Genomic DNA, 26223 nt, shown 5'->3' with positions numbered 1-26223 from the left:
AATAACTTTCGACATCCTTCGTGTTGCCGACCTTCGTCGAAAGTACGACCGCGGTGCAAGTTTTCGAGTTTAACTTAAGTTAGGTTTAACTTAAAATGCAAACCTACAGCTGATACACGAAAGGGACTGCTGGGCGAGCAATGAAAAAGATCCATATTGGAACATTTTCATCGAGATTGGATCGCTTGTCTTTCAATAGCATATAATAAAAACCGTATTACTTAATACACCGTGCCTGGTGCTATCTATTCTATATAATTATTTTATTGACCTATTCTAAAATGTTTTTGTCACCTCATGTAAATTTTCAAATGATTGCGGCAGAGCTAAAATAATTTAGACTAGAAGGGTAAATTATTCCATCGCAGAAGCATTGTTTCAAATTGAACTAGAACTTTACTTAAGTTGTGAGCCATAAAATTTAAATTCTAATGTCACACTCGAGTCACGTCTAACATAATTATGTTACCGCGACAACCGGAGTAAACTTGATTTCGCGTTATGGTGAAATTTAATTATTTTATTATTTCTCACATTCTAAGACTTACGTATTTTGCAGCTATTGAATAAATTAAACATAAGACATCAGTATACATTTTAATACCACATGAAAGAAACATTATTCTTTGATAAATAATATGAACAAGATGTAGTGTCGAGACATAATTTTTTATTCCTTCCACTCAAAACCAATACATCCCTTAAATCAATATTATTCATAAAACAAATCACAAACGTAATTTAAAAAAATCACAGAAATTCGGTAAAAGAAAATAGGTTGGCTATAATAAAAACTTTTGAGCCAAACAGTCAGACAAGTTATCCATCAACCACGTTCCTTTAGGAAATCTGATCAAAACAAAAACGTTATTGCCTGTGTGATCAATCTTATATAGCAGAACTCTGACTGATATTTACTTTTTTATCTTATATTATTTATTTTACCAATAATCATGATAAATATGACTTTACATAATTCTCAGGATAAGCTCCAATTTCACAATAGTCGGTTAAATCGTAACCTGGGAAAGATTGATCAATTATACGTCATCTCCATATAAAATTATTGACAGATGTGTCAAATGTCAAGCAATAATCCCTGGTTATGCTCTAACCCACTATGGAGAAATTGGCACTTAAAGTTCTAGTTTCTAGCAGACTTAAGAATAATATTTTCTATTCTTACCAGCAGTCGTCTGAATGAAAATATTATAATCCATACAACTTATTGGCGACTAAACTTTAATAAGAACATTATTCATTCATTTATTTTATGTATTCAATAATCGCAGTAAAGAGCCGTTGTCGATTAGTGGTTTAGTCGCCAAGCACAAAGGCAGTTCCCAGTCACTATACGCTGACTTAGCAAGTTTTACGTGCACAAATTAATTACCAACCCCCACGTTCGCTGGTGGCGCCACCTAGTGGCGTGCGGTTTCTTGGATTGTGCTTGTGTACGTGACAAGCTTCGTACTAACCACTCTAACAATGGACGGAAATACTTTGGGCAAATAATATTTGTTGGTACAGCGAGTAAAAGCTGGTCATGTTGAGATTTTGTTCGTAAATATTACAGTAGGCTGTAGCCGAGACGTACCTAAATTTATTTCCGTTGTTAATCGTGCTAAGCAACCGAAACTACAAAAATGAGAATATTTATGAATTGGTATTGTTTTATAGACACTTGTGTTGGAAATTTCCCGATATTACCATGTATCGCGGAGGCACATAACTTGTATGTTTGACGTCCTGTTTTGCGGGAGTTGGCAAGACTTGGTCGTATCTTCACGTATACGGGCACAAACTTTTATACAAGCGGCAATAAAACATGGTTATTGTAGTTTTATGGATAATATCCAACGTTTTATTTTCTAGAATTTCCCAGTTTCCGCCTGAAAGCGGCCAATTTTTATGGTATAGTTAATTTAAAGTTTCATATCTAGTTACTTTTATCTGAGCCACTCGCACAGATATGTATGTTTAAAAATAATATAATAATTATCATGATTGTACATAATATTTTTCATCGTTTGTGGGATTATTAGTTTGTAAAAATTTACGTTCATCACAACATTTTATACATAGATAGATAGATAGATAGATAGAATACACTTTATTTGTACACCAAAACAGAATAATAAAATTAACAAAATGTAACTTAATTAGGGTACAAAAGGCGGTCTTATCACTAAAAGCGATCTCTGCCAGACAACCTTTGGATGGAGGGAAACAGAGATTTATATTTATACGATGAATAAAAACATTTGACTTTGACTCCGTAAAACAACAGTTAAAGTATAAGTTCTGTAGTCTGTCTCTCTCTCTGTAGAACCTATACCTATCTATCTGTTTGTCCGTCTGTATTTCACAGCCGCTTTGTTCCTAACTGTTAATACTAAGTACTAGGAACTTGGCAGATAGATATATTCTGTAAATCGATTTGATTATTTGTTTTATGTGCAATGCAATAATGATCTAATCGTTACAAAAAATTTGAGCTCCAAGAAGGAAATTATAGTAAGAAATATAAAATAATAATATGTAAGTATATTTTTAACCGACTTCAAAAAAAGGAGGAGGTTCTCAATTCGTCGGGATCTTTTTTTTTTTATATATTTTTTTTTATGTATGTTCACCGATTACTCCGCCGTTTATGGACCGATTTTGAAAATTCTTTTTTGTTGTATTGGGTTGAGCTCCCAGGTGGTCCCATTTTTTTCAGAATTTTATCTCACCCCCAAGGATGGGTAAAGGGGTAAAAACAGGGTATGAATTTCCATTTTGGGCACATATTAACCGATTCTAATGAAATTAAGAATGTAAATATAGTTCTTATAACAAAAAAATATGATGGTGACCTTGAGCTGATCTGATGATGGAAACGGAAGGCAGTCAGGGGAACTCCTCAACGGTATATAGCAACTACTTCGTGTTTAGGCTTGAATGATTCGAATTAATTAGTAGGACTTTTTGGTATCATTTGCACCTTACTTTTGATTGAAAAATATTGCAAATAAACTAAAAACTATAAAATAAAATAATAATTAAAAAAATTAAAAAACCGACTTCAAAAAACCACTAAAATGTAAGAAATAATTTAAGGTTTACACAAATTCTACTCGTATGTGACAGTACAAATATACCTAAGCAGGAACTGTTCTTTTTTGAAGTTGGTGCCATATTTCTTCAGATTACTTTGTCACCGCACCAACATCAAAAGAGAACAGTTCCTGCTTAGGTATATTTGTACTGTCACATACGAGTAGAATTTGTGTAAACCTTAAATTATTTCTTACATTTTAGTGGTTTTTTGAAGTCGGTTTTTTAATTTTTCTATAGTAGAATGAGGCAGAATGATGTAGGTAGAATGGCCCTCATGGATATTCGTTGACTAAGAAATCAATCTAATTTTGTGACGACACTTCAGTAACTTCCTGAAACTTCGATCATTTCCTTTTATCTCTTCCTTTCATTCGTTCGTTTTTCATATCGACAAAAAAGTCCTTTATTATTAGCTATTAAAATATTTCTTAACATAGATTTTTTTTCGCTTGCCTGTAAGATTTATTACATTGGGGATCTTTATAGGAACGGTGGCCTGCTGCGCCTAAAAGTATACAGGCGGAGTTTTTAAAATAGCGATCTCAAGCTCACATGCTGCTCAAGCACATCCACATAAACACCACTGCTACACACATCACACACAACACGTCCCCGGATTTATAACAGATGTAACTGGTCCCTTCATCATCAGGGATCGATATTTTAAAAACTCCGCCTGTATACTTTTAAGCGCAGGCCACCGTACCTACATACCTACTTTATACTTATATGTAAACATACAATTCATAAAACATAGTTTTTTAAGATTCTTTAATCTAAAGTAAAAAGATTTTTCCAAAGTTGTTGAAAAAAAGTTGTGAGTGATTTCATTTGGCTCACTGACCCAATGGGAGAATAATGTCAAAACAAGTTTAAATATAGGTACCTGAAAACACATTTATCTTCATCCTAACCAAAGTAAAACATAATCCGTCTATTAGCTACGACGAAACAATCTGTATTCCAAGAATTTCTGCATTAATTTATCAGTCATAGTGGAGATCTATAATCAAACACAAGCCCACTGAAGCGTAGCTAAGTTAATTTGTTCATCCCGGCACAAATAATTGACAGAATCAGTGGCAATCCTCGTCTAGTGCAGAGGCTATAGATAGATGGCTGCCGAGCGCTCGAATGGGCGACACTAGCGCCACGCTTCAAACCTAATTTAGTTTAATCGTATCATTAATTGGGCCTTAGTAAACGGCTGAACTAGGATACTGCACCATTTTAGTGTTACAAATGTGGATAGTTTTCGGCTAAACACGCGTTTAACACGAGTTCTCTGACGTAATCTGACGAGAAAGGCGCTTTCCAACATTGAATGATAATTATTATAATATGCTTATGTCGTTATTTTTTGTTTAAAACCGGATATTATTTGTAGTATATACAGAGTGTTGTAAAAAAGGTATTCTAAGCCGAAACCTACATGTGCAGCATGTTATATCTAAGCCCGAAACTGAAATCAGAATTTGAAAATTCGCGAAAAAAAAATTTCATTTTCCATAGAAACTTTGTTGGTCACGTGACTTTTACTATGGAAAAAAAAATCATTTTCCATAGAAACTTTGTTGGTCACGTGACTTTTACTTTGGAAAAAAAAAATCTGATTTCAGTTTCGGGCTTAGATATAACATGCTGCACATGTAGGTTTCGGCTTAGTATACCAATTTTGCAACACCCTGTATAATTTATGCTCACTGGTAAAGAAATAATTGGTACATAGTAGGATTCGAAACCAGGGCCTCACGAAAGAGAGTTAAAACGTTATCCGTTACGCCACGCCACCACGACTCTTATAGGATATTATTATTTGTATTTATTTGTAAGTCACCAACCAGAGAAATACAGGTCAAAAGCTGACTATGGGTATTTATCATGCATAATACATCGAAAGATGACTGTAAACATTGTGAAAAAGAGATGTAAAATACTTATGACAGCAAAACGATGTTACTAGGCCGAAAACTGAACAGGAAATAGAACCCGGCAAGTCCCTAGCAACTACTCAGCCGAAACTGAATACAAATGGCTTGATTAAGGGCCCAAACGAACCCTAACAATGGGGCCCGCCGCTTCACAAAAGATTAAAGAGTTGTACGTTTGTTTATAAGTGCTTTGGGATATTGTAATGACAGGTGAGGGTGGAACTTTGAAGAACGAGATTATGCCATTATCGAAGGATATCCATTTGGATATAATGAAATGTATGAGGGGACATGGGGAGATTTTCGTAACGTATCACCCCTTAAAGCAAAATAGGGGATGGATGAAGGTTGCTGTGAACGTTTGTGTGCTATGTTTATTTTAATAACAGACAAAATTAGTAGTTCAGCCCTTCAAAGTGGCTTCCCACATTGGCTGCCATTGCATGGTACAGTATTCATCCAGGAGGACATTTCTGTATGTTTTAGAGTTCATTTTGACATTATGCCCTTACCTGTAAGTTGACATAGGGTGCGTCGGCCATGACAGTTGGAACCACGAAGCCTCCTTCTCCAGTAGACATGTCGATGTCCTGACTGTAGATATCGGTCTTATCGTCGTACAGTTTGACTCGTACTCGAACCTTCTTCTCTGTACTCATAGCTTCCACCTGCGAGAGAAAGAGATAGATGTAGTGATTCAGTTTGGTCCATGACTGGGGATAGGGTTGCCAAAACTATTTTGTGATTTCTTAGGGCTGTACCAAAAATCATCGCCTTCTTTTTAACTATGTTTAATCGGTTAATTTACGTCAGTATACCGTATACCACACATGATGGTCGTAAGTTAAGCATATTTGGTAGGTATATTATTATTAAGGGCAAAACTTTTATAGACGGGCATTTCCTAGTTCCACGAACACTCTACAAACACTCAAGGCCCTGTGTGCTGTGTGCATCCAAAAATAAAATCGGGCTACAAAATCCCCTTCGTTAGACATGCCCCACAATTTATTTCACAGTTTCTTTGCCAAGAAGAGCCGAAAGAATAATGTGGAATACACCAAGTGAATACAAATTAAATGTTCTTGTGAGAAATTAAACGGAATTCTACGTGAGGCCTGACATTTTAATTTAAGTGCACTTAACTTAAACGATACTCGTAAAAGCCGGTCTTTAGAACCTGTATATGGGCGCCATGATTTTATTAAAAACAAAATTGTTTACTGCATTTATTTTAGTCCGCGTAATACGAATCCTTTTTGAATCGAACATTTTAAGAGTTAGGTAACTATATACCTGGTAGTTACGGCTGCAATGAGATAAATAATACTATGGTGAATGTCCTTATTTTTATTCACCACAAAAGTATTTTTGTAAATTTACCCTATATTTACATTTAAGAATTGATGACGATTATCAAATTAATCAGAAGTAAATAAAAACACTAATTTTGTACAATTATTTCATAACTAGCTGTTCCCGCGCGCTTCGCTTTGCCTTAAAAAGTTTTCCCGTGGGAATTCCGGGATAAAAAGTAGCCTATGTTCTTTCCCAGGGTCTAGACCGTATGTGTACCAAATTTCATTCAAATCCGTTCAGTAGTTTTGGCGTGAAAGAGTAACAGACAGACAGACAGACAGACAGACAGATACAGTTACTTTCGCATTTATAATATTAGTTAGGATTCACTTCTGCATTTAAGTCGTAGGTGCATAACAAAGTAGTCCACCCTTCACAAATTGTGTCGCACTCGTCTATTTTTGTCACCCAACTTTTCCCTTGACGTTTATTTCATCACAACAATCTTGGCCGAATTCCGTGCCCCTATTGTCCTACGTGGATAAAGAGGCGCCCTCAAAAACTTACAGAGAGGCGACAACTAACGAGACGTCATTTGTTCACTTACTCCCCCTTTCTGGCTTCCTGGTACTTTCGGATCGGAGTTTTGACATAAAAGTAGAGGAAATCCGATTGAAAACTTGGATTTTACGATGTTGTTTTGTCTTATAACGTTTTATAGGACTTTAAAAAAAAATTGTAACTATAATTATCTACCCTGATCTAATACATTGGATATTTTATTGATGTGGATGTATTGTAGATAAAACTAGTACAGCTTTAGTATTAGTGTAACATTGACGCGAAAACTTGGCACATTTATATACATATATTCAATTGTAGAGTATAAAAGAGCTTTGTCAGTATGCAAAAATAAGTTTTCCACTTGAGTGCTTTCATTGGAAATGCAAGTTTTTTAACTCGTTGACTCGCAGTTCTTCGAAGAGATTTTTTCCAGGTAAAAAAAAAAGTTCGATAGTCGTTGAGAATCGTTTGAGATGATCGGCGGCGATAAAATTTATTTTATTCTACTTTGGTATTTTGCCTTTACAGGAAGTGAGCTTTTATTCTTGCCTTTCATAAAAAAAGAAATGATGCCAAAGAGTTTAATGTTATTCGTTAGAAATAATCCCCGCATTTATTAACAGTTTTGGTTTTATTGTCAACAAAAGATTCAGCATAGAAAAATACATTTAAAATTTAAATGAAGGGGCGCCCCCGTCTGTCGCCGTCTCGAGTGTTTTCAATATTAAAATTTTGATTAATTTTTTTGCCACACAATACGCAGGCTACGATGGTAATTTGTAAAGACGGTTGTTGCTTTCTTTGTAGCTTTCATTTATTAATTTACCTTTTTATTAGCATTTTAAAAAGAACCAAAGAATAAACTCTTACATGTAAAGACCAAATTTGGAGTAAATTTTAGAAAATTTAATTAGTGTCATATTTAGGCTTCATATCATACATACTTATCAAGTCTTTCATTAGGATCATGTGGATACACGCTAACAATATTTATTTATAGATGACTGTGTAAGTATGTAGGTATTTATGTTAGTAACGAAACGAATAAATTTAAAAACAACTTAGGTACCTAACCAATTCCAAAATACACGAAAAAAATATCAAAATCGCTCCATATCCGGTGAAAATATCGGTACACAAATGTACAGACGAATTGAGAACCTCCTTCTTTTTTCAAAGTCGATTAAAAAAATCCCTCCACTCACCCGTCCAACAAACGGCAGCCCCGGCTTGTACCGTCTCCGCATGCTGTCCGCGAACCTCAGCTCCACGTAGTGTTGTTCAGCAGCCGGCGCGGCGGGGGCGGCGCCTCCGGAGCCCGCGTCCACCGCCAGGTCCACGGTGCTGGTGCTGCCGCCGCAGCGGGCTTGAACGCGCCAGGTGCCTGCGCGCGCGCCCGGGGCTAGGGTGGTGCTGAGCTTTCGCACACCTGAGGGGTTAAGATGGGTTAGTGAGGACAAATAGCACAGAACACAATATACGCACAAGGAGATAAATAGTAAGGTCGCGAGTGGAGATATTTAGAATGCTGGACCGACAACGAGAGATGACTTTGCTAAAATAGCTTTTAGTGTAATTTTATACTAACTATAAGTAGATAAACAATATTTATACATTCTATACAGAAAGTAACACTAATATATTTTGTGCACGTTTGTGTAATTTTCACAGAAAAATACTTTCGGGCCCTACTTAAATCTGGTTTAGGGTGGATTCGTCCAAACATCACGTTACACGAGTAACTATACCGGAATTAAAATTATACGCGAGTAAATATCTAGGATAAGTACATTTGCATTCTACCAAGTTATACCATGATTAAATTGAATGAACGAGGAACGAAACTGTAATGCAACTAAAATAAAAATAGCTGCGTTTCAAAGCATGCAATAGAAATGACATGCCAACTTATTTTGAATGGATTATAAAAGTATGAAATTTTTTATGTTTTAATATTTTATTCGCTGTTGTTATTCTGAGACTTTGCCTTTTAACGTACTTTTGTTTATGTTTTGACAGATGTGTTTATATGTCATTATGACGGTTTTCTAATCAGCTGATGTGCTGCCGCCATTACAAAATTACTCTCGGATAAGCTCGTTACACGGTCAATTTTGGCGGTATAACATTTTATTCTTGGGATAAGCTAGTTATCTTGGTTTCAGGTTTGGTAGAATGCAAAATCCTGCTTACTCGCGAGTAACTGGTACTTTACTCGAGAGTAAAATTTACTCGACGTTGGCCGAATCCGCCCTTAATCGTGCTACACTTGAAGTTTATACCCAACATATTATTTTTATTATTATTACTTATTTTTTATTTATTATTACATTATGATTAAAAAATTCCCTAAATTAGAAAGTTTAATATCATCTAGCCTTAATAAAATTCATATTATTGTAATAACCAGTACCTACTTATTATGATGATGGTAGGTACATCTATTTTATTTGAACATAAACCAAATTATTACATATTTAACACACAATTTCTGCCTACCAATATGATACAATAACAATAACAAAGTCCCTGAAAAACGCCCAAAAACGGCGGCCCGCGACGAAAACATAATAGTGATGGGAGTCTTTATGCGGCATGTTATGACATGTGACTTTCTGCGACGTAATTAATCAAACCGACGGACGCAGACCGTTCTCAGTTGTCACATGACAGGGCACGTCCAGAAACATAATTTATACCAGGAGGGTCACTCTATACTGACGAAAAACGAACTAACGAGAGCTGTCGTGCAATCGGCATGTTTAATACAACGAGATAGAGTCGTGGCTTGCGCAGCAGCCCTCCGAAACTTGGTTTTTCGTCTTATAGAGAGACCCCCCAGAACTTCCACATATGGACGACAATTTGGCCCAACTAATATGCGACAAGTTACAAAAGTTATCAAGCACCTGGGTTGCGGGATGTCGCGTGTCGTCAGCTGGAATTAGTTTCAATACGATCATGTTGTGGAGATTTCATCAAAGTTTCAACATCAATAATAATTAGCCGGGTTGGCTATTGGCGGATTAATTCGGAATTTGGATTTGGATTTTAGGTCCCTGTAGCACGGGTCCGTTATCGACGTAGATAAATGTCACTACATTTTGTAGTATACGATCGGCTAGCTGGATTATACGTATTTTGATAACGTTTAGTTACTGTTACAGGATACCTTATTATAATATTTCGTTGATAAATAAATGTAGTTGGCATTCAACTATATACTTTCAGTGTTTTTATATTTACCTTTGCTGTAAATTGTACTTGATAAATAATTAAATAAACGAATACTTTGTTGCTATACCTAGTCCAGTTTGTCCACTTGGAATAATAATTAACTTTAACTATAATCATTACCACCATTGGCCGTAACCATAGACTTACCCCCTTATTCATAGATAAGTTACAAAACGTTTTATTAACTAATAAACTGTTTTGTCCCTCTCCAACAAAGAACAGTTTGTTCTTTGACAGAGAGGGACAAAACAGTTTATTAGTTAAAACGTATTGTAACTTTTCTATGAATAAGGGGGTTAGTATATACTAGCGTAGTATATACTAAGTCTATTACTGTAACCAAACTTGACGGGGCAAAAATAAGTTATTTATACCTAACATGTATCACCGTTTAGTCTCTCAGGAGTCAGGACTCTAAGCTCTAAGTCTAAGCTCTATCTCGTTGTATTAAACGTGCTGATTGCACGACACCTCCCCTTCGTTGGTTTCTCCTCAGTATAGAGTAACCCCCCAGGCGCGGGTACCTAGCGGGATGCATGTCGGCAAAGCTAACTTTGATCCTTTCGCCTTAAAAGAATTTCCATGTTACAGTTAAACCGCCCCGTGCGTGGATTTGATAAATTGCCGGCGGGTTATCGACGTGCGTTCGGTATTATTACCCGTCAAAGTGAATCGGGTCTGACACGGTAATGTAATAAAATATTTCTTCTACCTAATGTTGGCTAAAGGTGGTAGGATTGGTAGGATACGGTGTACGGGAGAGCTTTCTGGGTATTTATTGGGATAAATATGTTTTGGCAAGAGAATGTCAGTGATATAACGTTAGTATTGGACTGGATTGAGCGATACTTTTACAGAATTATATTTTTAGATACATATATTATTATCTCGAGATGTAATGTCAGTAATGATGTGTTCAGTGTTAGTATTATTGCAAATAAATCTAGCTATTCTCAGAAAAGTTTATTTCTACTACTTACTAAGTTTTATTATTATTATGATAAAAGTTGAGTATTTCAAAATTGAAGAAACGAACATCCGTTATCTACTGTAAAGTAAGTTCTACAAACTGGCAACAAATGAAAACCTTTATGGGGTTCTTTCATCAATTATTTTGTTCTCTTTGCTTAACTTAAACTAAACATGCTTTTCCAAGTAATTTGTAATATTACCTTCAAAGCGTAATCAAAGATGATTGAAGCGAGGCTCTAGTTTGCCGTTAATTAAAACTTAAGTTAAGTTGTGGTGCTCACATTTTAAATCTAAGTTAAAACTGGTGGAGCTTTTTCAGGGTGACATTTTAGTTTTTTTAAATGAAAATGAAATTTTTTTGTGTGCTGAAATACTGAATAAGAAATTTTTAAATTCAAGTTGATATCTACCAAACGAAGTTAACTTATTCGTTAGTTCTATAGTTTCCCAGCAACTTCCCTATCGCCATAATCTACGTTTTATGAAAATAAAATCATCATTATCAATTCGTAGTACATCTGCTGGACATATTTGAACACTTTCATGCACATAATGGACATATAGGCTTTCCCCAAGGAGCACCACAACACTCTGTTCTCAAATGGCCTCATCCAGCATAATATTCTTTATCATAGTTAATAAGATCATAATAATAATTATCATACATGCTGCATTATATCTAGAGCTTATACAAGTCTGGAGTCATCGCCTAGTAAAGTAAATTGAAACGGATATCCATCATACTTTGACGCGGGTTCACATTATATATAAGATACATGAAAATGCTCTCAAATTCTATCAAAGTTACTTTCTTAGTCTGCATTTTAAATAAATTTGAATTATCTCACTATAAATGACTAAACATCGCTTAGTGTTAGCTTAGTTATTATTTTCAGTATACCTTTTAAAATAAACATAACTATAGCTACCACAGTAAGAAATAGGTGCAAAACCAAACTTTCCGTAATCTACCCTAGAGCTGCCGCTACACGGGTTTGTTATCGACGTAGATAAAATACACTATATCGCGATTTGCCATAAATACGGCGCTTTGTTTAATGGTACGCGTGTTAACCAAGTTAATTGACGTCGATAACAAACGCGTGTAGTGGCAACTGGTTCACTTATATCTAGTATCTTCTGATATGTAGGCACTACACACAACATACCTTCATCCATAGACAGTTGCTCCCACACCGCCACCTTGGTCCCAGCCGGGTCGCTGAGCGCGATGTAGGCCAGCTCGCCCCGCACCAGCCGCAGGTCGTGGTCCAGGGCCAGGATCCAGAAGGTTACTGTAAGGAGGAGGAAGTATTGAGAACTGAGGGGCTACAACGGGTTGGGATTGTTTAGGTGGACTAAGTTAAGTGGTGGTTAAGTTTTGGTAATGATTATTTACGGCGTATTAAAAAATACTTTGAACTGCTACACCGCTACGCCGTAGTCATTGCTACGACGCGTCGTCTGTTATTTGTTATTAATAAATTTAAGAATAGTTGTTTGTTATTGTTATACTAATTAATAGACATATTAATTTTATACATACATACAACAGTATAGAAATATTGTTGTTTATTTTTAAAAGATTTTTTTGATAGATTATATTAAATCTATTGAGATAGAAAAATAAACGATATTGAAGTTGCTCCAAGATTTTTCCCCTTTTTGCAATGTGCAAGCAGCATTACATTTACCTACTGCTTTTTGCATTATGAAATATTCCCGATATTAATATAAGCTGCTTCTCAGTAATAATACCTACGCCAGTAATAATAAAACCACAGTTAGGTACTACATACATATGCTCACGACTGTAATCCCCGAAGGGGTAGTCAGAGGTGACTCGCAAGCGAGTCACCCGCTTTTCGCTGTACATTGTACTCACGTGATAGGTCGCGAGCCGTATCGCCGTTTTTGAATGAGTACAATGCAAGTTGTCGGGTAAGTGGGCAACCCGACTGTCAGATGTTTTCAAGCCGCCCGAAGGCCTCTGACTAGGCTTAACGACTGCTGCCGAAGCAGCAACCGGGACCCACGGCTTAACGTGCCGTCCGAAGCACGGAAGCGTCCGGAAAAGAACCACTTGAAATCGGTCACCCATCCAATCGCTGACCGTGCCAGTTGTTGCTTAACCTCAGTGATCAGTTACGATCACTGAAGCCCGCTCGACTACGGACGCTTCAAGTTCAAGTTAGTTACTATCCGAAGTATTATCACTAAAGTATCACAAAGGCTGCGCACAGTATTGGAGATGAAAATAATGTATTCTACAGTTAATTTCTGAGGCGTTATCATAAACATTTAGCCAAGTTTTAATGTTTCAGACATAAAGTAAGAGCATAAAACGGCATTAACGTGAACAAAAGTTAATGACGACGAAGGCATTAAAACAGAATAGAAGCTACAAATATGCGCTTACTGCCTAGTTTATACTGTTAGACAGGTTTTATAGTACTTAATCATTATTAAAATAACGGATGTGACTTAGTTCTCTCTTTCTACCTCTTTTAAACTATGTATACGGTGATACTAATTGTTCTAGAATACCTATGTATATTGTATATATTTATACATACTTAATTATTTTATTTGATCTATGCCTTCATTATTTATGTTGGATATAATCTTAGCTGATTTTATTTAATTACCGGAATACAATACATGTAATAACATTGTGTAGGCACAGTTTGCACAGCAAATGTTATTGAAAATAGCTTAGTTGTGTTATTAATAACATAGTGAAGCAGTTCGCTGAAACTTAAACAATATAGCAAGTTGTGGTCTTACAACTTCCACAACGGTCTGCTTAGTGTAAGACATAAACATAGTACTCGTACATATTAATTATACTACAAAGTCTCTATTTTGAATAGCAATTAGTCGTTTACAATATCAGCGCTTTATTTATCTAAAATTAAGAACCAATGATTCATTATCATACCGAATTATCATCAGCTCGTAGTCTTTCACTAACCCACCTAATCTATCAAACATTAGCATCATCATTTTTATGGGCTGTGTACTACAATCATTATGATGTATATTTAATCTGAGATACGCAATGCAGTACAATACATAATAGGCATTGTCTAACTTAAATAGACAGTTTTATCTTCAATGCTCAATTAGTTCCGAGCCAATGGCTCCGTAAACAATTGTGTTTGCTTGGGTCCTATGTACGAGTTTGTCAAATGTAAACGAACAATTATTTGACCAAGGCAGGTAGTTCGCACTTCTTGTTATATTATGTTTACTCTCTCTTAGGAATCTATTAAACAATAGACTCTATTGAATAGGGTCTTAGTAATTTACTTAAACTTAAACGAATAGATGCTAGGTATAATTACTTAGTTAATGTGTATTGAAAGGTATTATACCATTCACCCAGCAGGAGCAGAGTTAGTACATATCAACCCATGGCTTCGTATGACTGCGATGCTGAAAAATAAAGATAACCTCTTAGGGTCACGTAACGCTTATATGCGCTGAGACCCTAAGAAGGTATCTTTATTTTTGTACGGGACCTTTATCCACAACAATAATTTCCACACACCAAAAAAAACAAAAGCCTATCAAACACTCACTAGTCTCCCCCGGTCGGTAGTGGCGCCTCGCCGGGCGCAGCACCACGTCGCGCACGGGCCCGAGCAGGCGGATGACGCTGTGGCTGCGCGCGGCGCACTCGGCGTCAGCGGCGCACCCCACCGCGGTGTGCAGGGTGCAGGGTGCAGTGTGAGGCCGGGAGGGGGGCATGATTCTGTAGTCCTAGCACGAAGCTCCAGGCGCTCAACGACAAGACTAGACAAAAGTGCTCCGTCGCGTTTGCTTTCGTGAACGCGCGATATGAATGAACGCGATACAAAACCTTTGTCACATTCTGACGTACGCGTCTTGCGCCCTATGCGAGCCCTTCTGTTTACCCTCATGCCGGATATACATACTATAGGCAATTCCCATACAAAAATAAAGAAAACCAGAGCAATTTGCACACACCAAAAAAACAAAAGACTATCAAACACTCACTAGTCTCCCCCGGTCGGTAGTGGCGCCTCGCCGGGCGCAGCACCACGTCGCGCACGGGCCCGAGCAGGCGGATGACGCTGTGGCTGCGCGCGGCGCACTCGGCGTCAGCGGCGCACCCCACCGTGGTGTGCAGGGTGCAGTGTGAGGCCGGGGAGGGGGGGATGATGCTGTAGTCTTAGCACGAGGCTCCAGACGCGAACGACAAGACGCGACAAAATTTCTCCGACGCGCTTGTTATCGTAGCTGCGCGATACAAAACTTTTGTCACGGATTTAAATGCGCGACTTGCGCCCCGTGCTAGCTCTTCTTTCGTTTACGCTTATGCGCTATAGGTACTTCCGATACAGATATAATGAAAACCAGAGCAATTAGCACACACTAAAAAAACAAAAGACAACCGAATGCTCACCAGTCTCTCGGTCTCGGTCGGTAGTGGTTTTGAAATTGCACAGCCGAACATCGGACATCGTAGACACAATTTTTCTTCATATCTGCCACGCTACTATCAGCTACACGAATTCCCAAACAGAAAAATAAAAAAAAGCCTATCAAACACTCACTAGTCTCCCCCGGTCGGTAGTGGCGCCTCGCCGGGCGCAGCAGCACGTCGCGCACGGGCCCGAGCAGGCGGATGACGCTGTGGCTGCGCGCGGCGCACTCGGCGTCAGCGGCGCACCCCACCGTGGTGTGCAGGGTGCAGTGTGAGGCCGGGGAGGGGGGGATGATGCTGTAGTCCTATAATGGGGCTCCAGACGCGACAAAAGTTATCCGTTGCGCTCGTTCTCCTAACCGCGCGATGTGAGTTAGCGCGATACAAAACCTTTGTTACGTCATGACATGTGCATCTTACCCCTCGTGCTAGCTTTTCTGTTCACGCTTATGCCAGATACACTATAGACACTTCCATTGCGATACAGATAGAAAGAAAACCTTCATTCAAAACAATTGCATAACAACCCAAAAAACAAAAGAATATCAAACTCACTAGTCTAGTAACAAAAGACTATCAGACTCACTAGTCTCCCCCGGTCGGTAGTGGCGCCTCGCCGGGCGCAGCACCACGTCGCGCACGGGCCCGAGCAGGCGGATGATGCTGTGGCTGCGCGCGGCGCACTCGGCGTCAGCGGCGCACCCCACCGTGGTGTGCAGGGTGCAGTGTGAGGCCGGGGAGGGGGGGATCTTGAGAGCGATGATGCCGTAGTCGGGGCTCCAAAAGCAAACGACAAGACGTGATAAAAGTGCTTCGTTGCGTTCGCTCTCGTAACCGCGCGATGTGAGTGAGCGCGATACAAAACCTTTGTCACGTCTTCTGTTCACGCTCATGCCCAATACACATACTATAGGCACTTCCCACACAAAAATAAAGAAAACCAAAGCAATTTGCACGGGATGTGAGTGAGCACGATACAAAACCTTTGTCACGTCTTGACGTGCGCGCGCCCCGTGCAAGCCCTTCTGTTCATGCTCATGCCGGATATACATACTATAGGCATTTACCATAAAAAATAAAGAAAACCAAAGCCATTTGTACATACCAAAAAAACAAAAGACGAATACTCACTAGTCTCTCCTTGTCGGTAGTGGTTCGGAAATTGCACAGCTGAATATCGGACATTCTAGACACAATTCTTCTTCATTATCTATCCACGCTACTACCACTACACGAATTCCCAAACAGAAACAAAAAACAAAAGACTGCCGAATACTCACTAGTCTCCCCCGGTCGGTAGTGGCGCCTCGCCGGGCGCAGCACCACGTCGCGCACGGGCCCGAGCAGGCGGATGACGCTGTGGCTGCGCGCGGCGCACTCGGCGTCAGCGGCGCACCCCACCGTGGTGTGCAGGGTGCAGTGTGAGGCCGGGGAGGGGGGGATCTTCAGCGGGATTATACCATAGTTGGAGCTCCAAACGCAAACTACAAGACGTGACAAAAGTTCTCCATTGGACTCGTAACCGCGCAATTTGATTGAGCGAGATACAACAATTTTGTCACGGCTTGTCATGTGCGTCTTGCCCCTCGTGCTAGCCATTCTGGTCACTCTTATGCCACATACACTATAGACACTTCCATTGCAATACAGATAGAAAGAAAATCTGTATTCATAACAATTGCACACAACCCAAAAACAAAAGACTATCGTATACTCACTAGTCTCCCCCGGTCGAACATAGGACATTATAGACACAATTTTTCTTCAAAAAACAAAAGACTGCTATACTCACTAGTCTCCCCCGGTCGGTAGTGGCGCCTCGCCGGGCGCAGCACCACGTCGCGCACGGGCCCGAGCAGGCGGATGACGCTGTGGCTGCGCGCGGCGCACTCGGCGTCAGCGGCGCACCCCACCGTGGTGTGCAGGGTGCAGTGTGAGGCCGGGGAGGGGGGGATCTTGAGAGGGATGATGCCGTAGTCTGGAAGAGAGTTGAGGGTTAGATTATGAAAGATGGAAAAAGAAAAAAGGATTTAATAACATTTATTGACACTGAAATGAACATTCACATCGAATACAAAAACTTGAAAAATCTATCTATAACATACCTATCTAATATAAATAAGTCTTGTTCCTTTAGAGCCAGTTTTTTGATCCATATTTAACTTTACTATTGGTCAAGTTAAGACATGACAGCTGCATATAAATTATGTGGGTTTTTAACAAATGGTTCCGATTTTGACCAATGATTGAGTTAACTACGGATCAAAAAACCCGCCATTAGTTTGAGATTAGCGCCCTATCATAATATAAGTAGGCATTAGTCTCTACATTATAAGATACAAAAACCTAGTGCATTAATATAGCTACACAAAAAAGAAACTCGCCCTCCTAAAATCGGAACAGCACTACGAATCCAAGTAGCAAGTTCAACTGAGATCGTTATTTCTTTCCAATTCAAAGTAGTAAGAAGCAGACTAACAAAGTGAACATTTCTGCTGCACAAAATGTAACAGTTAGTGCTAAAAGTGGGTTAACTTTAACTGCACGGCGAAACGAGCTCTCCCGTTACGAACGACACAATTTCCAATCGGGGCAGTTCCGTTTAAACCTCAATAAGGCTACAAGAGTCTTCGATTTCGACAATAAAAGCCTTTGGAGCACCTCCAAGTGAGGAAAGATGTCGGGTTCTGCCAAATGTTCGATACCACTCGAATGTAGGACTGTAGGTGGAATTGGAGGTAAGTTATTATGTCATATTTTTCAGAATCGTGTTGATGGTATTAGGGGGGTGTTACGTGCGTAATTGACAATGTATAGGCGTTAGGAAACTACGAATGGATTCGTTTGCGCATTATTTTGAGAGTACATAGCCAATAATAATTTTAAGGATAGCAGGTACAAAAAGCAGTGGGTGCAACCCACTATCCATAAAAGAAATAAAATAAAGATATACTTTATTTAAATAGTTTAAGTAAATATACATAATATAGTTATAAATGTGATAGTCAAACAACAGTCCTTAGCGGCTGTCCTCATAACATACCACTAACGCCAATACAGCAAATAACTGCAACGCATAATGTAAAACGCAATGCATTTTTATTCAAAAACAGTTTACCATCAAAACTCTTACGAATCGATAGTTACTCTAGTTACTTCTTCACTAGTTTGTGCAAGAACAGCGGCCGCGGTCATTCCTTTCACGTCAAAACTTTTCTTCCATTTGTTGTTATAAATGTGATGCTGTGTTTACTCGCGTAGATTTAAACGCTACTGTTTCCTCCAGTTTATTAACTTAAAGTCTGGAATACTTTATACCTGCACAATCGGGTGTTATTTATTCATGCCTTTTACACTGCTAGTGTTTATATTTGTGCAATAAAGAATAAAAAAATATAAAATGAATTGTAGCATGATTTAAAATCCAAAAGCTTTTCCATAAATGTCAGTATTCATTGACGACTTACAGGTACGACACTAGGCCCAATTTCGCCATTGAATAATAGGTTTTTACGAGAATAAGTGGTCTATTTACTCGAGAGTAAGCAACTTAAAACGTAAAGTTATTCTCAGAATGGTGTATTCTTCAATGGTATAAAATAAGGCATTATACAATTAACAAGAACACAAACAGGTGAATCCAAGCGAAACATTCCGATCCAATAGTCCAATCACAATCGCAAATTTAAACAGAATTTTCGCATAAGACTAAAGGAACCGTGTTTAATCCGCCCCCCCCCCCCTGCCGTGTCGCGCAAAGATAATTTGATTACCCCGGGAATTCGCTCCATTGAGCTCAAACCCTCTCCACTCACGCTCCCCGTGACAAATACGCTAGCAAGGTATTGGGTAAACGAATTAGACGCAGATACGAAGCGATTCAGACTTCGGAATGCCTCATCGTGAGCACGCTCGTACATTAGGTATACATTAGCAGCGATTACTTTAAACTGTGTAATTTGTGTATACATACAATAAAGTGTTTAAATAAATAAATAAATAAATATAATACAATAAATATAAATTTGGATTGGTGGCTGCATAATTGCATATATCGGTATTTTATTTTAAAAATATTAAACTCAACTCACATCTTAAAATCTTCATTTGTTTTCGGGTGTCTAGTATTGGGCCAAAAATGACCGGCAGTCTTTTTACTGTGAATTTTATATATCGTGAAGTCGAACTTACCAGCTAATTATTAATATTGCGGAATAATTTAAAAAGAAAATGAGATCGCACTTATTCAACTAATAACAGCTAAAAAAATATTGATTCTACCTCCTTCATCGCAAATTTTTGATGACACAAAATAGTCTAAACGAATTTATTTGTTGCCGATTATGCACCACATAACAAGTCCTTTGTAATTACCTCTATTCTTAACATGGGGGTAAAACTTCACTCATCTTTGAATCCCTTCCTAATTCATACAAACACATAACATGATAGAGAGACGAAGAGTAGTTGCAATTGCACAGCCGTGACTGACCTCTGAATTAAGGCCAATTAGTTTGCTAAGAGAAAATTTTAAGCTGCTCCAAAATTGGCTAATTGTGGCTTATATAGCCTTATTTAGTTCGCCTGTGGAAAGACAGATAGGTTAATTGAGCTATTTTGAGCTAAACTATAAACAAAATTATATTTAAACAAACTTTAGTCTTAAATTGTACAGGATAATCTCATTAATACTGTTTGTTTTAAATGAGATAAGTACTACGTTGATCTTACAGAAATAATTAATGGTAATACATGACGTATACAAACGTAGACGTTATTACAAAGTATAAATTGCCCTACAAGGGTACTTCTATTATATATAAGTATTTATTGTAAAGAAATCCTTACATTTTAAATAAACTTCTCACTGTATTTATTTTATCATCATTTTCTGTACGAACTCAACAAAATCAATTAGGTCAAGCATCTCTCCGTAATACGAAACTCAATTAAAAGTTGTATAATGCGATTTCCTTTCCTTAAATTATCCTTTCAATATTGTTTGCCAATACCCAATCTAAAGTGCCGTGATGAGCGACGCGACGGTAGGAAAATCAGTAAATGTTTACATAAAAATTTAAAATTATATAAAAAAAAAATATTTTGTCTTTTTTGAAGCTTATTAGGTAACATTATTTAAGGCTTTTAGGGCATGCTTGACGATCTATGAAGATCTATGAAAAGTTGTTGGTGGTGGCTAGCCTAGGGAGAGGTGGATGATTAACTGACTTAAAAGTTGAGAACACATCACTTAATTATTGAAGGTTTTAAAATTGTGGTTGGTATAGCACCATGTACCTAAATATTAAAACATACCCTCATTACCGATCTAAAGGTAAAATACCACACACATACACATTTAAATTCCTGATCCTTTACTTCCTTTTTCTTTCCTGGGCAAAAAATGCATCAAGTAAAAATCGCGTTGCCAAATCCCGTTCAGTGGCTGCAGAAATAATTACGAAAGTATCCATCCATCGCCGTCCGGGGCCAGATTCAATTAAAACTTCCACCGGTGGAATTAAATTTCACTCAGGTCACACAGAAGTAATAGCTCCTTCATTTAGGGAGGACAACAAGCAACTTCCCCGCTCGCACTGTCTCGCTTCATCCCTTTTTAATAGAAAGAGACGCTACATACGTTTCAATATGGAATTACATGACTCGTTTGTAAATTAAGCATTAGTGGTTTTCTTCTCTAAGTCGAGTACACAACACAACTCGATCATCGTCTAGGTATGTCCCAAAACCGGAATTAGGGTGTCCTCATTCAGAAACTTCTAATTTGTTGAGCTGGTTGACTTATTTGTTCAACAGATGAAACAGTTTGTCGGCTATAGCAATTCAAGGCTCAATTTTGAAGCTGGATTTTATGTACAGAACATGTACCTACCAAGCTAGGAGTTTGGGAATTGAAATGGAAAAAAAACGTTAGTTTTTAATAATTTATTTTTCAATCGTTAGTTTTTCAATCCTTTTATGCTTGTTGTAAAAAAACATAATATTGCGTTCAAGATCTACTTCGATTACTTTTCGGTGGCGTGAATAGATAAATAATAAGTGGTTAGTAATGGCCAATGGATAGTTCTTGAATCTTTCATCTTTCAGACTCATGTATTTCAATTCGCTTATGTTTTGAGTAGGCGTGCTGCAAATCTGGAGTCTGCAAGTAAATCGATGAACAGTCGAACACTCCACCTCGTGTCTCCAAAAGACTAATGAATAAAAAAACGACAAGAACTGTCGAGCCCGCACCAACTGCCAGCAAACCGTGGCGATCGGGTTGGCGACTTTTTGTATCAAATAAACGAAAAAAGAAAACAAAATCCGGTGATAACGCGCCCATTGCGCACAGGGCCAGTGGAGGGTTTTGTTTAGTGTCTTTACTTACAGTTTGTTTCACAATGTCTAGTATAATAGGTTACTTCGGGTCGACAATTATTATAATGTTGTCACTATACATTATGATAATTATTATGTTTTTTACAGTGACATCGTGATTTTTATCAGACTCAATTTTTTTTTATCGATGGTAAAAATAGGCTCTGACTACTTGTAAATTTGTATAATTGACGTAGTAACCATATTTATGCTGTAAATAATTTCAATAAGTCATCATGTCATACAAAAATACCCAACTAAGTATACTGTTGCTAAAGCTAAACCAAACTATACTATTGCTAAACCCTCAAAAAAATTATTTTTAATGTATACGGGACCCTGCGAGCACGTTGGCTCTCGTTTGTGCGGTTTTTCCCGCTGTGATCGGACGATGCCGAGTTTTTGTGGAAAAAAAACTGCGCTTCGTGAAGTGGTGGGCTTACTGCCCACCCGCTACAGTTTTTAGGTACATCGGTGTTTTGGTTCCACCACATTTTTTTTATATGAAGAGTTTTGTAATGTGTAGGTTATATATGAGTGGATGAATATCAAACTGCCATATGTCACGTCCACGCAAAATTTGGGAAATGGATGTTTTTGTTTTCTCTATTATTTAATGGTCATAGAACTTGCCCCGTGATTTAATCAGTTGACTTGTGACCTTAAGAATGTATTTTAATAAACAAATCCATTATAACACTCATAGAAAGGCGTAAAAGTTAATAAACAGTTTGGACTTATAGCAGTTTGATATGCCCATACAAGACTTATGCTGTTTTGATATGAGTCATAAGGACTTATAGTTGTTTGAAAAATACTAATATCATGGGCCGGACTCAGTAAGACTAATATAGTCTATATTCTATTAAATACAATGAAGTTAATCAACCAAAATTTATCGGTAGAAAAGTACCTACCTACCGTATTATATTCTACCCAATACGGCCCTGTGTTTAATACGAAAATGCTTTGTGTTTGACACGTGGGTTGGAAAAAAGGGGTTTTAAACTTACTTCGCCATTGTTTTCTGTCGTTTTTTTGCTACACTCTTCAATATGTTCCTTTTCCGAGCTTTATCAGGGTCCACAATCTCAATTTCCTCAACATTTTCATTCATATTCGTTATAAAACACTGGGAGCACACACCACAGGCTCGAAATTCTCACCACGACTGACGCCATGTTGAAAAAATTACGCTCTGTGATTGGCCGGAATGGACTTGTGAAAATTTGTAATGCGAAACGGTTAGACTTAAAAGGATTTGAAAAAAACTTACTTTTTTAACGGCTTTTTTCTCATGGATGCCTTGCACTTATTGGAACTTGAAGGGCATAGGCAAACTGACATTTTAACGGAGAACACGACCAAATCAAAAAGTCAATTTTTCGGGTAGGTGGACATATGGCAGTTTGATATTCATCCACTCATATAGTAATTTAGGTTTTTATTTTTTATGTTTACTTACTTATTCCTTATAAAATATAATATTTATGTAGGTATATTTAGACAGAATGCTGATCACCTGCTGCCAGAAAAGTTATACTTATTTATAAGCAATTTGAAGGATAAGTAAAGAAAGTAAGTAAGTATAATAATATGTATATCTACTGCACTTAAAATAAATAAAAAAATAAATGTTAGTAATATAATAAACCAGTTCAGATTCAGACTAAAATTTATTCCACTGGCACTTCACGGAAAATTTTGACGAAGAAAAATGTTGCTCAGTTTGAGTATCGAGGCACTTGCCAAGTTCCATTTTGCTTACAGCAAAGAAAAGTCCGTCGCAAAAATTGGATGGTATAAAAGAATTTTGTTCTATTTATATTCGGTGAATATAAATATTCCAGAAACTCCTGAAATGCAGTTGCAAACCGAAATTTGTTAGATAGTTTTGGAGAGTAAAACAACGTTTCAACCATGAAGCACTAGTTTATGATAAATTTACTAATATATGAGTACAAGCTCTCTGTTGTGATGACGTGTCGAAATTATATACTAACAGTACCATTAGTAATTAACTGTATATTAAAAAGCCTTTGGCTCAATTACTGATAAAAATTTCACTGAAAAGACGTCTTCAAATTTAGCAAATCATATTCTTGTCCTTCTAGGCACAAAATATTGCACAACAGGCACGTTACACAAAAATCCAAGAGCACAAAAGGAGAAATGCAACAATAGCGTATAATATTTTGCTCAAATCCCTCCCCCTATTTCTTTTGCATAAAAATCCGATGAGATTGGCTTTGTTCGGACTCACAAACGAGGTGACTCAAAGGCGCTCAGTTTCTCTGTTCATTGAACGAATGAAAAGCGTTCCGATATTTTTTACTGGAGGAAACTGCAACATTTTATTGTAAGGAAAGTTGGCGCAAGTTAGGCTTGACAAGTAACTCGGGTGTAGAAAAGTGTCCAAACTATCGTTCCGGTTGCAGCGAGCAATTTAAAAATCTGAGTAGTTTTGCTGCAGTGGAACTATTCTCGACAATGGCTTGTCAAATTGATACGAGTTGGATGGTTGTTATTTACTATACCTATTTTTATGCTGAATTGCTGATATTAAATTGGTCGAGTCAGGTATACATAGTTTTTATAATAATACCGAATCAGGAAAGTGTTTATTAAGCGAGCCGTGGTGGTGTAACGGATAATACTCTCGACTTTCATTCCTGAATAAAAAAAATTGTTCAACCCTATAGCTTCTCTCTATGATTCTCTACTCCACCGAATGAAAAAATCAAAAATTGAAACCAAACAGCAGCAGAACACGCGAGTCCCGACACTACACGACCTAATCCAGCCAGCGCAACCTCCTCACAACATAACGAGAGAGCTAACAAGATATTCCCCCGCTCGAGACGCACACATTTATTCCATTTCATCAGAGATGAGGCGCAGATGGCAGCCACGGTTCGTTACACGCAACTGCAGAAGGAAATCCGATTTCTTTGCACACGGCATTAGCAATCACTTTGAGTCATTAACACCTGGCTCTGGAAGGCTCCAGCTGTAAAGTAACGTCGTTTCATGTAACTGCTACATTTGAAATTGCTAAGTGGAATGATTTGTGTTTGTTTCCATTTTCGTCTTAGCAGGATTTTATTCTGTCTATAAAATAATGAGTGCTTGCCTGTGCCTCCAGTAAACATTTATTGTAAAAACCGGGAGTGTCAAAAAAAATGTTTTAAATAGTGACAAACTCTTGTGCTTGTCGCATTATATCAGACCTTTTTTTAGACTGATAATTGCTGTCACATATATCCTATAAGGTTTTAAAACATAGCTTTAAGAGTAGGTATGAAGAATAAAATAGAAATCCAGGACTTATCAAGTTGCAGTCTGTTAAATCGGTTTATTGTATTGAAATAGGCTTCCAAATCAATAGCTCTTTAAATTTGGCTGCCTATATTTTCGGACGACCGCTAGCCGACTTCCACATTAACGCTAGCCAATAAAATGCCGGGCAACCAATATTCAAAGCCTAATTTATTTGGACATGACCGCACTTAACAGTCGCTACGTATACATATAGCTGAAATATTATTATAAAAATTATTAGGTATTACATTATGAGGTAATCTGTACATGTTTTCCTACCAAGGACGGTATGTAATAGTACCTATTAAGTACCTACCAATATTTTTTTAAAGGCATACATTGATAACATTAGACAGATAGATCGTAGATATCACGCCATGCCCTTGATAAAATTGGAGAATGTGACAATACAATCGTTATTATGATAAATCAATTTAGATAAGTAAGATAATTTACTTCCTATGAATAACATTAAGAAGCGATGGAAGCAGGGGCGCGAATTTCTGAAGACAGCGACTGAAGACTGCTATCAGGGATATCTGATTGAGACTGTCACCTGCACTATCTCAGGAAGACTTTTTAAAAAACACTTTTATTAATTAACTGAAAATTACTTTTAATTAAAATATAAAGATTACAATTTAGACTTATTGCTAATTACGAAGCTAGAGATGAACTGAATATGAATAGAAGTGAGGGGTTTTTATATCATGAAGTCTTATCTCTAATGCTGATGTCATGAATTAGAACAAACAAAATAGTTATGCTGAAAGGTTAGAAAGATCAAAAAAATAAAGTAATTAAATATATTATTTTATATAAATGCTTAATTGTTTTAGTTCTCAAAAATAGTTGATAACAGTTTCCGTTTGAAAGGTTAAATGGAAAGGTCAGAAAAATAGGTTGATTAAATATTACATTGCCAAAATATTTGCAAAGAACTATTGTTTATAAAAATAGACT

General features: G+C 37.5%; 1 protein-coding gene across 1 annotated transcript in view; it reads right to left on the bottom strand.

Annotated features, from left to right (window-relative positions):
* LOC105382070 (C3 and PZP-like alpha-2-macroglobulin domain-containing protein 8) overlaps nucleotides 1–26223 on the bottom strand; it is a 191438-nt gene that overhangs the window by 60275 nt on the left and 104940 nt on the right. Inside the window, exons 4-7 of the mRNA XM_048621700.1 lie at nucleotides 17351–17536; nucleotides 12275–12400; nucleotides 8102–8325; nucleotides 5546–5701 (exon numbers count right to left, since the gene is read on the bottom strand). Of these exons, the coding sequence (XP_048477657.1) occupies nucleotides 5546–5701; nucleotides 8102–8325; nucleotides 12275–12400; nucleotides 17351–17536 (692 nt within the window). The remainder of the gene's footprint in view (nucleotides 1–5545; nucleotides 5702–8101; nucleotides 8326–12274; nucleotides 12401–17350; nucleotides 17537–26223) is intronic.

Source organism: Plutella xylostella, chromosome 6 (genome assembly GCF_932276165.1).
Source record: "Plutella xylostella chromosome 6, ilPluXylo3.1, whole genome shotgun sequence".
Lineage (NCBI taxonomy): Eukaryota > Metazoa > Arthropoda > Insecta > Lepidoptera > Plutellidae > Plutella > Plutella xylostella.
This window is presented reverse-complemented; position numbering and strand designations above follow the sequence as displayed.